General features: G+C 38.8%; 1 protein-coding gene and 1 long non-coding RNA gene across 2 annotated transcripts in view; both read right to left on the minus strand.

Annotated features, from left to right (window-relative positions):
- LOC131219140 (protein TIC 21, chloroplastic-like) overlaps positions 1-13240 on the minus strand; it is a 60709-nt gene that overhangs the window by 8951 nt on the left and 38518 nt on the right. The window contains exon 3 of the mRNA XM_058214145.1: positions 9880-10083. Within this exon, the coding sequence (XP_058070128.1) occupies positions 9880-10083 (204 nt within the window). The remainder of the gene's footprint in view (positions 1-9879; positions 10084-13240) is intronic.
- LOC131219141 (uncharacterized) lies at positions 12319-12873 on the minus strand. Its single transcript, XR_009158009.1, has 2 exons — positions 12534-12873; positions 12319-12373 (listed from the first exon to the last, which is right to left on the minus strand). It is a non-coding gene; the product is annotated as an uncharacterized LOC131219141 (long non-coding RNA).

Consider the following 13240-nt stretch of genomic DNA (forward strand, 5'->3'; position numbering starts at 1 on the left):
CTCACTTTCACTCGTTGACTATTTGATACCTGGACATGTATAACTGTTAGATGTTGATGCTTTCATGCTTTATGGCTTAATCTTCTACACTCTTATTCTCTTTTTATATATCCTTTTCATCCTATCATGCTTATGCTTTATTTTATATGTTTTCCTTTGTCATATTGTGACAAAAAAGGGGGAGAATTTGTAGAATGTGGATAATGTTATGCAAGTGGATATGTATGGTGCATGTGAATGATGTAGAGAGATGCCTATATATATATATATATATATATATATATATATATATATATATATATATATAGATATATATATATATATATATATATATATATATTTGAAAATGTTTTTGTTAATACAAGTCTCTACAAGTCACCAAGCTCATATTAAGAGGGAGTAGATTGCGGGGGAGTTTTGAAGCCTTTTTGAAAGATTGATTTGGTTGTGAATCTGTATATTGAATAGGTTGATTCTCTAAATCAGTTTTGTCACAAATTTGACAAAGGGGGAGATTGTAAGTGCTATGTTTTAGATCTAGCACCCTGTATTGTCAAATTTTGTAGTGACAAACCACTTGAGAGTGATTGACTTGTTTGATAGATGGAAAGTTCTCCTTCAATTCAATAGATGGAAAGTTCACCTTCATTCGATGATGAGTTTCAAATCATCTACATCAACATCAAAGTGCTACTACTACTTCAAATCAAAGTGCATGTTCAACTGTAAATACAAAATCAAGTACATACACAAGACCGAGTGCAAGTGCGACTTCAAATACCAGTTCAAGTCCAAGTGCATTATATGATCAAGTTCATGATCAAGTACACAAGCTCAAGTTCAAGTTTACAAGCTCAAGATCAAGTACACAAGTTTCAAGCTTCAAAGTGTACAAGATAAAGCTTCAAAGTACCTCAAGTATACTATCTATTGAAGTGACCGATGTTACAAGTTCTATGCTCACATTTAAGGTATACATGACCCTAGAAAGACCTTAGGCTTAGGTCATTAATGTTGCATATTTAAATTGGGTCAATGTACTTATTTCAGGCTTTGCTTCGACTAGTCCTAGTCATGGTTCGACTAGTCCAGGCACTAGCTCGACCAGTCCAGGGTTTTTCTCGACCAATCCAGAAATTTACTCGAATTTTCAGATAACTCTGGTGGTTCTTTAACCAGTCGAGCACCCTGCTCGACCGGTCATGGAGACTGGCTCGACCAGTTGAGTAGGGCTCGACTCGAACTCCAGCAAGAAGATTTTTACCCACTCGACCAGTCGAGTGACGGGTTTATCCGATCGCGCCAGAAATTTTGAAAATTGGTTACTGCCAGGACCAGTCGAGGTAGACCTTAGACCAGTCGAGGGAACTGAATTGCAACCTATAAATAGAGAACTTTTCTCAGATTTTTTTTCATTCATTCCAAGCCAAGTCAAGCCAGCTCTCTGAGAACTAAGTCCCCGCTATTGTGAAGCTATTATACGGTATTTAAGATTCTTTTAAATAGCTTTTTAGTTTTGAATTTCTTGATCTCTTGTTGTTCAATCTTATTTGATAAAAAGGGAATTGTGCTTTAACCCTTTTTGAGATTCAAGAAATTGAATCCAAGTAGTTAAAGGTTGGATTTAATTTAAAATTCATCTAGACCTAGAACCCTTTCATCTGTGAAATAGAACTTTGAACATCTACATCTACAAAGAAGTGGTTCTACCGGCTACATCGAAGAAGAATCTTCAGATAAGTATTTTTACAATTTTTTGTATTTGGTTTGAGAGATTCAGCCAGAAAAATCTCCTTTTTGGTTTTGACTAAGATCAACCAGGAAAATCTTAGTGTGGGGTTTTTGATTGTGTAAGCCCAATTGAAAAAAAAAAAAAAAAAAAAACACATGTATAGGTTTTAAGGTGAACCTTGGAAAACCTTCTTTTATAGTAAAAGGCAATACCACATGGGTTGTGGATATTGGGAATGGAGTAGGTGTGACTATTTGCGAACAGTTGGTGTACACACCAAACCACTATAATTCTTGGAGTTGTGGTGAATGTTGTATTTGATATTTGTGTGTGAATGCTTGTATCTCTTTTATGTACTTGTGGTGAATGTTATAATAGCTAGATTTGTTTCTTTTGCCTCTGTATCGGGTTTGAGTTTTTTTATACTTATCGAAGTTTTAAAAATCAGGTTGTCCTACTATAAACCTTGGTTTGTGGTGTAAGGTTGTCCTTAGAACAAGTTTGTATCAACCTCTCAAGACTAGTGCATTTGAGGTTGCTATTTATTTCAGCTATTTGCATTTATTTTTCGCATTTTATTCTTATTTGGCATAGTCCTATTCACCCCGCCTCTAGGACCGAGAGCTCGCCCTTTTCAGGTTTGCATGCGTGCGTGCGTGTGTGCATGTGTTAATCTTATTCTTCTGTGCACGTGGCCTGCTTGATCAGCAAATTGGCTGAGAACTCGCACATGTGCGAGTTTTATCTCCAGGGCATCTTCATCTCCATATTGAGGCCTGCCTGATGATAGGCTTAGAACTCGCACATGTGCGAAAAATGAACCAAGAGTGCAGTAGTCCCAATCTGGTAAGCACACTCTCCTAGATCACAAAAAGCTTCCTAAAAAAAATAAAGCAACACATCTTCGCAATTGAACTCATTAAACCTTGCAGAGTCTACTGTAAGCATGTAAGAATCATTGTGTTATTCTTATCTGAGGTTAGATCAAGAAGTTAGGTTTATATAGTAAGGGTATTTATTTTTTCTTCCTCTAACAGCTAACAACCACATCATCAGCCTGTTATAAATATCATGTGATCAACAATCTCCACTATCATTCTATTAGCTGTATGGATCCAAGAACTAGAGCATGAAGATCTGAATCTCAAATGTGTCCAAATTTATTTCATGGTTGGTGAATGTTTATAGAGGCAATAGAGGGTGATGAAGGTGTTGGACTAACCCACAACAAGAAGGACAACATGGTATGATTTTTATTTTATTTGTATTTATTTATTTTGGTCTTGCATTGCATGTTATGATGAATCTAGTAATAAGTGAATATCAAGTAGTGATTTCATAATACTAAATTACTAAGCATCAACCATCTTATAGGTCCCAGAAAACTCTCCATCATGAGGGAAAATGCAGGGTTGGATATGTGGAGGAAGTAGAGTATGTGTCATCCTCAAATTCTGAAGGAGGCAGCATTGATAACCATGATGTTAATGGCACTGCCGCCCATAATGATAGCGAGGGCCTAGAAGATGATGCTGAGAGAGTGAGTTTTTGTTTTTGGACATCTTGTTTTCTTTTTGAAATTTAGGTAAAGATGTATACAATATATGTGAATAGGCAATGGGTTGATTGTTTTAAAACTTCATTATAACACTGACATATTTCCACTTACAGATATACCATATACATGTTTTCAATTAACAATATTTTAATATGCATTACCTTTCTTGGTGTAATTGATGAGAAATGGATTGATGCCTTCTTTCTGATTTACTTATAATTTTTAAGGTTTTTTTTTTTTTTTTTAAAGTTTTTAAATAAAATCAGAAAATTCTTATGATTTACGATACAATGTGCGATTCAATACAATTATACACCAACTACGATTTGCATTAATATATCGATTTTGACAACAAATCCTCACATCCTTGTAGGTCCTCTTCCTTGCCCTCCTTTTGGGATCTTCAACTCTAATTATAATTCCTTTTCCTTCAATTTATCTCCAATTAAGACTTGTTAACAAAAATTATATTTTGTTTGTTACAATTTCAGTTTATTTGGATTATTGTGCCGATGAGACTATTTGCACCCAAAAATGCCCTGTTGAAAGGCCTTTGTTAATTCTAGGAACACATTCCAGGCCATGATCTAGCACAAGTCCTTGATAATAATCCTTGGGGAAAAAAACCTAGGTTAAAAGGTATATCTAGGAACTAGCTTGTTATATGGTAACAGAAATATAATATCCAAAGGACACATGAAATCATAATCCATGTCCTTCATCTTCAGTGTCCGGATCATCAATCAAGTTTGAGCATTTTAGTGCTTAAATAGTGTAATAGCGTTTGGTGTTCAGGCATCTCATATGGCCAGCTGAGCATCAGGATACAGGTGTGGAGCATGTATCGTGTATCCAGAGAGGCATAGGCTTCAGATAGGCATGTAACCCTGTGGCATAGACTACTCCATTGGACAATTTCTTACAACGCAGTTGTGGGTGGGACTTAAGGGTTTGTTTGGATGCTTGTAAAATCCTCAATATGTGAAGGGTTTACAGATAATCAGATTACAGGGGCTGTATGTGTGTCTTCTCCCTCCCTCCCTCCCTCTGAAAATGGGTTTTGTTGGAGATGAAGAAGAAACAGAGACTGAAGTGAACATGTTTATGTTAGTGTAAGGGTCGACTCTTTGATGAAAATGTTGCATCCGGCTGTCTGATGAATGTATGAACCTGACAATCTGGGATTGACTGCAAACCTTCTATATTTAATTTTTTTTAACTATATAATATCAATGATAAATTTATTAGAATGAGTGTAATACCAAACATCTCACATTTGCAGGATTTACTATTATTTATAGTATTGATGTATTACATACCTTGCGACTTGCATTCATTTCATTTCAACATAGTGTTTTGAAACTTTTGTCTTATTATGTAATTCATATACCTAACAATTTGATATCATTTCCCCCAATAGATCTTAAGAAAAAATTGAAATTAAATTCGGGTGAATAGTGTTGCCAATTGGGGCTGATTTGGCATACCACTCTATGCCCCAAATCAACCTCAAATTCATGTATCTATTGGCACTTATCCCATTAATGGATCAGTGGACATTTATTGGACAATGAAGAAATAAAAATATCAAATGGTCCTATTTCAAAAAACAAGTGTTTGCAAATTAACGATTAAAATTGCTCAAACAAGTTGATTTTGAGATTGTGACTTAGTAAAAACAGTCCCATAATTTAATTGGTTAATTTTGAGTTAATATATGCCTCATGTACAATTTTTTAGGGCCTTGTATGTGGGGCCCACCTCAATGTATGTGTTGTATATCCATATCGCCCATCCATTTTGCCAACTCATTTTGGGGCATGGTCCAAAAAAATGAGGCAGATCCAAATCTCAGGTAGACCACTAGTGGGTGAGGCCCTGAACGTGGGGCCCACCATGATGTGTTGTATATCCATGCCGTGGAACAGTTTTGGCATGAACCCAAAAATTTCAGGGCATGGCCCAAATGTTATTGGACTGCTTTGTGGGCCCCACCATGATGTATACATTTTATTCCATCCATTTTGCCAGCTCATTTTATGGCATGAGTCTAAAAATGAGGTAGATTCCAATATCAGGTGGACCACACGACAGGAAACAATGGTGATTGAATGTCCACCATTAAAAACTTCCTAGGGTCCATTATACTGTTTATTTGTCATCCAACTTGTTGATTATGTCACACAGACTTGGATGAAGGGAAAACACAAATATCAGCTTGATCCAAAACTTGTGGCGCCAAAGAAGTTTTTAATGGTGAGTGCTCAATCACCATTGTTTCCTGAGTGTGGTCGACCTGAGATTTGGATCTACCTCATTTTTTCGCTCATGCCATAAAATGACCTGGCAAAACGGATTGATGGTGTGGATAAAATGAATACATCATGGTGGGGCACTCAGAGCATTGTCCAGTAGCGACTAGGGCTTTCAACGGGCCAAGCCTGGGATTGGTCTTGGCCCGGATTTTGAACTATTTTAGGCTGGGCCGTCAGGCCAGGCCTATTCAAAATTTTGATTTTTTCACGCCCAAGCCCAGCCCACTGACACTCCTAGTAGTGACTAGCTACTAGGAGAGTTAGTAGGCAATCCGTGTCCATGTGCGAGGGGTCCTAACCATGGGGCCCACCTCAATGTATATTCATGCTGTCCATCTATTTTGCTAACTCATTTTAGGGCACTGTCCCAAAAATGAAGCAGATGCAAATCTCAGGCGGACCACACCACAGGAAAAAGTGATCATTAAATGCCCACTATTAAAAGTTCCTACCGGCCAACGTGATGTTTATTTGCCATCCAACCTGTTGATAAGGTCACACAAACCTGGATGAAAGGGAAAACAGAAATAGCAGCTTGATCCAAAACTTTATGGCCCCCAAGAAGTTTTTAATGACGGAAATTCAATCGCTACTGTGTGGTCTACTTAAGATTTCGATCTGCTTCATTTTAGGGACCATGCTCTAAAATGAGTTGGAAAAACTAATGGATGGCGTGGATATACAACACATACATCCAAGTGGGCCCAATGTGTGCAAATGCACGGAGTATCATACGCCACCAAACTATAAAAAAATAAAAACATGGTTGTGAAACAGCAACGTCATTTCTCGTTTAAAGAGGGGAGAGAGGGAGGGGGGGTAATGAAAATGAAAATGAAAATAGGGAGAGGAAGAGACGGAGGGGGAAAAGAGGAACGGGGGTTCACAGATGAAGAAGAAGAAGAAGAGAGGGCCATAACGGCTGTTAAGGTCCCTTTTTTCTCCCCCACCCTGCTTCAAACCCATATCGTGTAACGGCCAAGGCCGTTACCAGTACAAATCGGCCATTACGGCCAAAACATGACCGTTTTGGTACACCTTGGTTTGCATTTATACATTCTCAAGGGATTGTCATGAGAAAAGATCATATATGAGTTACACGAAGGAGGACTGGGTGGACATTTCAAAAGAGATAAAACATTAGCCATTGTGGATGGAAGTAACTACTAGCTCATATGCCTTGGGACCTTGAACAGTTCGTAGCACAATGTTGTTGATGCCAATTCTCCAAAGGTCACATGCAACACATTCGCGTTTTTATGCCTCTTCTTGTTCCAATCGCGTTGTGGGTGGACATTTCTCTGGACTCTAGGTCTTCCTAAGACTCAAAGGAGAGCATATTCAATTTTCATTATGGTTGGACCCTTTTTTGAAAATGGTCCACTTCATTCCATGTAAAAGGATGATAGATGATAACATATCACCAACATATTCTTCACACGGATTCTGCAACTTCATAGTGTATGAGAACAATAACTTTGGACCGCAGTTCAAAGTTTGTAGTATGGGGACTAAGCTTCAATTCTCTAGTGCATAACATCCTCAAACAAATAGCCAAACCGAGGTAGTCAACAGGAGCATTGTTAACCTCTTAAAAGAGTATTCATAGGCAATAATGTATCTCAATGGGACTTGGCTCTACCCCAAGCCGAATTTGCCTATAACATCTCAAACTGTACCATCGAAAGAAAAAAAAATCCCCATTTAAGATCGTAAATAGGATTGTACACGAACCGAGTTAGCTCGGTTAGCTCGCTCGACTTGATTTGAAAAAACTCAATTCAACTCGGTTCGAAATTGAGTTCGAGTCAAGTCGAGCTGATTTTTTTAGCTCGAAAAAATTTCAAACCGAGTTCAAGCTTGCCCGAGCTCGACTCGACTCGAATCAAACTAGTTCGGTGACTTGCTTATTTTGATATTGATGTTGCTCACCAAGTGTTTGATGAAATGACTCAACGAAGTGTCGGCTGGTGGCGAGGAAGGTATGGATATGAAACAAATACCCTTGTGTCTTGATTTTGATGTTGCCTACTGAGTGTTTGATAAAATACCTGTAAAATCGTTGCTACTGTTTTACATACAGTGAGCAATTGAAGGTGCACTCCATGTGTTTGTGAAAATGCTGCACATGCGAACTTGGCTCGAACTGGCCCGAGCTGCTGACCGAACTGAGCCAAGCTAGCTAGTTAGGCTCGCGGACCAAGCCGAGCCAAGTTCGAGCTGGGATTAGCTAGTGGCCAAGCCGAGTCGAGTTGTGCCAAGCTCGACTCACGTACACCACTAATCGTAAATGGGAAATGTCAAAATCATGTACTTGACTTAGTACCATTATCAAGAAAAGATCAAGTGAGCAAGATGTTGATGCTTTCACCAAGCATATCCAAAACTTGCAAGCTCAGATGAAGAAGGTTGAAGAAAGTAACCTTGGGTACCGAGAAGCAACAATTGAACATCAGTGGGAGAAAATATATAACAAAAGTGACTTGGTTGTAGTTTATCTCCGCAAATAATAATAATAATAATAATAATAATAATAATAATAATAATGGTAACTTAACTCAAGTCTACGAAGATTGGTCAATGCCAAGTCAGGATGAAATTGAGTGACAATGCCTATGTGATTGAGTTAACATATGACTTAGATATATCACCAACTTTCAATGCGGCAATTTTATTCTAGTACCATGGCAAGATGTCTAGCATGTAAAATGAAGTCATTTTCACTATGGATAAACAGCTCTTGAAGGGAAAAAAAAAAAAAAAAAAGTCATCGAACATGCATGCACAATCAAGTGTGAAGTGTGCCTCAAGTGCCATGCGTACATGAGAAGTGCGAAGAACGCCTCAACCACTAATGCGTCCATGCCTCATGCACACGCATGCACTCGCATGCTGGCACAGTCATGCATTGGGCAGCTAATGCACCCCGTGACCATGCATGAAGTTCAAAGACACAAGGGAAGGCCTTATAGCATTTGTTTTTCCCTCTTCCCATCCAACAAGGGACTAAAGGGAGACAGCAAATAGGCAACCTTTCAAAAAGGTGTTTTCCCACTTTTTTCCATTTTCAGAATCCTAAAAAATGTTTTAAAAATTCTTTTTAGAAAAAAATAATAATAATAAGTAAAGATTACGTATCAGTACCTAACGAAATGATATTTATAAGTGTCTACAGTAATGATCGAATAGGATCGTTAAGCTATGTCAGTACTTCTAGGACTATTCTTTTATTCTTTACTCTGTCGTTTTGGCTTATTTTCTCCTAGAAAAAGAGGTGAATGGGTTTTTCTCCTGTGAGATGTAAACATGTAGTATGTATGTTAGATGTATTTCACTTTCACACACAAATACACAATCTTTTAATTAATTTTACAACTATCATACACCAATTGATGATGATGTTGAGGTCTTAGCTGCAAAATCCTTCTAACTAGGCACTTCCCACTTCCAATCATGCTCCCACACCCGCATCTGTTGTCACTTTGCTATATGCTTCCTGCAGCTTTAGTTTAGATACTCTCTTGACCTTCGATGTGGCACTTCGTTAATTGACCAACTATATCTAGACTACTCTAATATTATGACAATCAATGGTCTGTACTCTATAACATAGGCACTAGTCATACTGTGTAGGATTTCTAGTATCATATACAATTACAGGTTTATGCATATATTCAACTACATGTGATTTACACATTGACTTACTTAGAAACTGCTAGGTACCTTATACTATAAAATAGAAGATCAAAGTCGGTGTTAAAGATTGGATGGACTTTCTGCAACATTTCATATCTTAAATTAGATCGATACATGCTTAAAAACACACTAAACAATAAACATGCAATGAATATAAAAATGACATATGATCAGGTGCTGCCCTCCAGTACCATAAGCTTACTGTAACGCACATCTTTTCCTGCCAACGTGCACATTTATAGGACATCTGAACCATACAAAAGGTTGGTATCATCATGAATATCACTTCATATAGAAATCAGGCCGATACAACATTGGGTGGGCCAATTGATTGGAATCGACGAACAGACAACAATCTGACCCAACAGACTGGTTTGGCCTACTAATGAATGGATCGGCCTCATTGTCACGTCACAAGATCTTCATGAGAGGTGGACAAACTTTTTCACAGTTTGGATGTCACATTTTTCATGGTCCATGAGGATGGCATACAAAATTGACTGGTCAACACAAATGGAAAAGCCAATCCTCAAACATGCAAGTCGGAACTCAGAACGGGTAAGAAATTATGAATTTACCTGCACTAAGAAAACATCCAAAGCTAAAACAGGCTTGTAACCAGGCGAGATCCCCTGGTAGAATGGAACTGCTGAAGAAGTAAGGGCCTTCGCAACTAATAGCCCAACAGTTGCTTGCATGCCAATAATAGCAGCACCCATCCCTAGAATGTTTAGCCCTATACCATTTTTTAAGCTCTTTACCACTTCAGCACGAGGAGGAGCCTGGAAAACAAAATCCAGCCCACATCACTATATAAGTCCTGCGCCAAAGATATTACAAATGACATGATTTGCAAGGTAGTTTTCATTACATGAGCATTGAAGTTCAGCATTCAAATGCAAAAGAATAATTGTGCATAAAAGTCAATATCCATACATCAAGAAGAATTGACCATGGCATACAAAGCATTTTGTAACATGCGGTTCATGCATCCAATTATAGCTTCAATCCTGTGCTCAACAAGATGGGGATATTCTCAGGCTAACTGATTACTACGCCTTGTGATAACTAGGAGTGCACAACATGTAATCAACATTGTGATAAGTTGAATGAACCAATGTCATAAGAGAGAATCATGTGTTCAATGTGAGAGAGAGAGAGAGAGAGAGAGAGAGAGAGAGAGAGAGAGAGAGAAGTGCATATAAATTGGCCACCACATTGCAAAGGAAATGGTGACTGGGGACAGTATTACAGCGACATTTTCAAAATAGCACCTTCTGAGTGCAACTCACCTGGAGAATGAAATCAGTATGAACCTCCATGATTTATTTTGTTTTGGTCCTGCTCCAGTCTGGTGATTTCTTTCATTTGCCCACCAAAGCCTAGACGAGTCAGCCAAGGGGTTTCAGATGATTTTAGAACCATGATTCAACTCCTTAAAACCCAAGGTGAAGACCAAGTTTGATGGGGACATCTAGCACACACGCACGCCCCCCTTACGCATGTACGCAAGGACGAGGGCCCCACCATCGATCTGGATCAATAATGACGTCCATGGAGGGCCTCCTAGTTAGAGGGTTGTGCTATAGTTCCTTGGAGTGAACCCAATCATCATGTGGATCCCACCATTGGATCTCATGATCGTGGCCCACTACCCTAGATGATGTAGGACTTTGAGTTTTTCTTATTATCATTATTAGGAACATCATGAACGGTTTAGATTGCTTTGATTAGTTATTATTTTTGTTACTTCGTCTCTAAGTAATAGTGCGCGCGCATGGCACATCTTTTGGGGTATAGGGTTTTCTTATAAATAGGCAACCTCTTGTAGATTTTTTCTCATTGAAGATTATGAATAAAATTCTACGTTTTCCTGCTTCTCTAATTCTCTGAGTTGTAGAAACCTAATTGGGTGAAAAACTCTCACTTCTTCGAAGGGCTAACTACCGTGGTGCGAAGCTACACCCATCCCAAATCGCCCATACCTCCTACCCTCAATATTCATCATCTCCCACAGTCATCCAATATCCAAATCCACCCATTTTTGCAGTCAATCCTTCCTCTACAGCAGATTTGCAAAATCAAGCCCTGCAGGAGGGCTGAAACTTCAGCGAAGCACCGTGCACAGACCGGACGTCAGATCAGCCTGAAATTTGGTGTGTGAGTGGCTCACCCCTGGCCGACCAGACCCAAGCTTTCCCTTTTTGGGTTCGTGGGCCCCACACACGTGCGAGCAAGATCCCACGCAAGTGCATCTAGACCCGGCCACTGTCCACACGTGTGGATCATCTCGGGTTTGTCTTTCTCCTCTATTTCACTCCTTTCTCGCCTTATTTCCCTAACCCTAACCCTAACCCTAGATAATCCTAAATCCCAAGTTCTATTCCACTTTTGCAACCCTAGGTTTTCCCGAATTGAAACATGTGAATCCCTTGGATTGAGGAATAATCATTTGCATGTGTGGATGCATCTACTCTCCTTTGAGCATTGTTTGGTCTATAATTTTTAATTAATTCAGCCCTAACATGTGTGGGCTTGGACCCTCGTAGATTCCCCTTGTTGAATGCTTGACTTTATGTAGGATGTGGAATTATTGTGATTGTTTCTAAATTAGTATGATATAAAGCCTGAAATCTTGCATATCATATTTAATTTTCATGTCCCGCATCCAGTGTTCGAGTTGTCGGTATCGCTACAAGTTTCACTGGCCGGAGATAAAGATATAATATCGTTATCGCCGATAACCAAAAATGCAGGGAAAAATGGGGAAACATGGAGGAAATGGTGGAATTTTTCAGTGAAACTTCATGACATGCCTAAATACACATATTTACATATTTAGGAATGAAAAAATTGCAAAAAGAATGCATTAAATAAGAAGTTTCCATTTAATAGGGGCCAAAAGGCATGCGTTGTCGTAAGAAATCACTCAAATAGTAACCAAAATGAGTTTACATAATACAAATGCAAGCTTATAACAATTAAGACATACAAAAGTAAATGAATTTTAAAAAAAAAAAAAAAATACACATTTCTGGCCACATTTCATCCCCACATAGAATGACGATGTGGCTCGTAATCATTGTCCGGATCCCGTGGCAGTTGAGAGTAGTACTGTTGCCCAACATGTTGGGCCCACCATGAATGTGCGTGGGTTATCCACGCCATCCATCCGTTTTTTCAGCTCATTTTAATGGTTGCTTCGAAATTTGAAGCATGTCCAAAGCTCAACCGGACCACACCACATGAAACAATGGTAATAATGATTTCCACAGTTCAAACCTTGGTAGGGCCTACAGTGATGTTTATTTGTCATCCAACCCGTTCATAAGATCACAAAGACATGGATGAAGGAAAAACACAAATAACAGATTGATGCAGAATTTCTTTGCCCTGATGGGATTTTAGACGGTATAATTTCAATTCACACTGTTTCCCGTGGTAAGGTCCACTTGAGATTTGGATATACTTAGTTTTTGGGCTAAAGCCCTCAAATTATCTGTTAAAATGGATGGACGGAGTGGGTAAAATATGTAAATCACGGTGGACCCCACATAATTTACTCAGTACGCGACACATACGTATCCGAGTCCGTAGGGAGTCTAGGGACACGGATTAGCTATGACGGGTTGAGCAGCGAGGCTTGCCACCGAAGTGACGTCAAGCAGTTAGGTGGCCCCACCATGGTTTGTGTTTCGTATCCACACTGTCCAACCATTTGAAGATATCATTTTAGTGCACGAGACAAAGAATGAGTCAGATCCAAATCTCTAATGAACCACACCACATGAAAACAATAATGATTGGATATCCACCGTTGAAATCCTCCCAAGGCCCACTGTACTGTTTATTTGATATCCAATCTGTATGATTAGGTCATACAGACCTAGATGAAGTGAAAAGTCAAATATTAGCTTGATCCAATACTTTTATAGGCCC

The sequence above is a fragment of the Magnolia sinica genome, chromosome 11 (assembly GCF_029962835.1).
Source record: "Magnolia sinica isolate HGM2019 chromosome 11, MsV1, whole genome shotgun sequence".
NCBI classification, from domain to species: domain Eukaryota; kingdom Viridiplantae; phylum Streptophyta; class Magnoliopsida; order Magnoliales; family Magnoliaceae; genus Magnolia; species Magnolia sinica.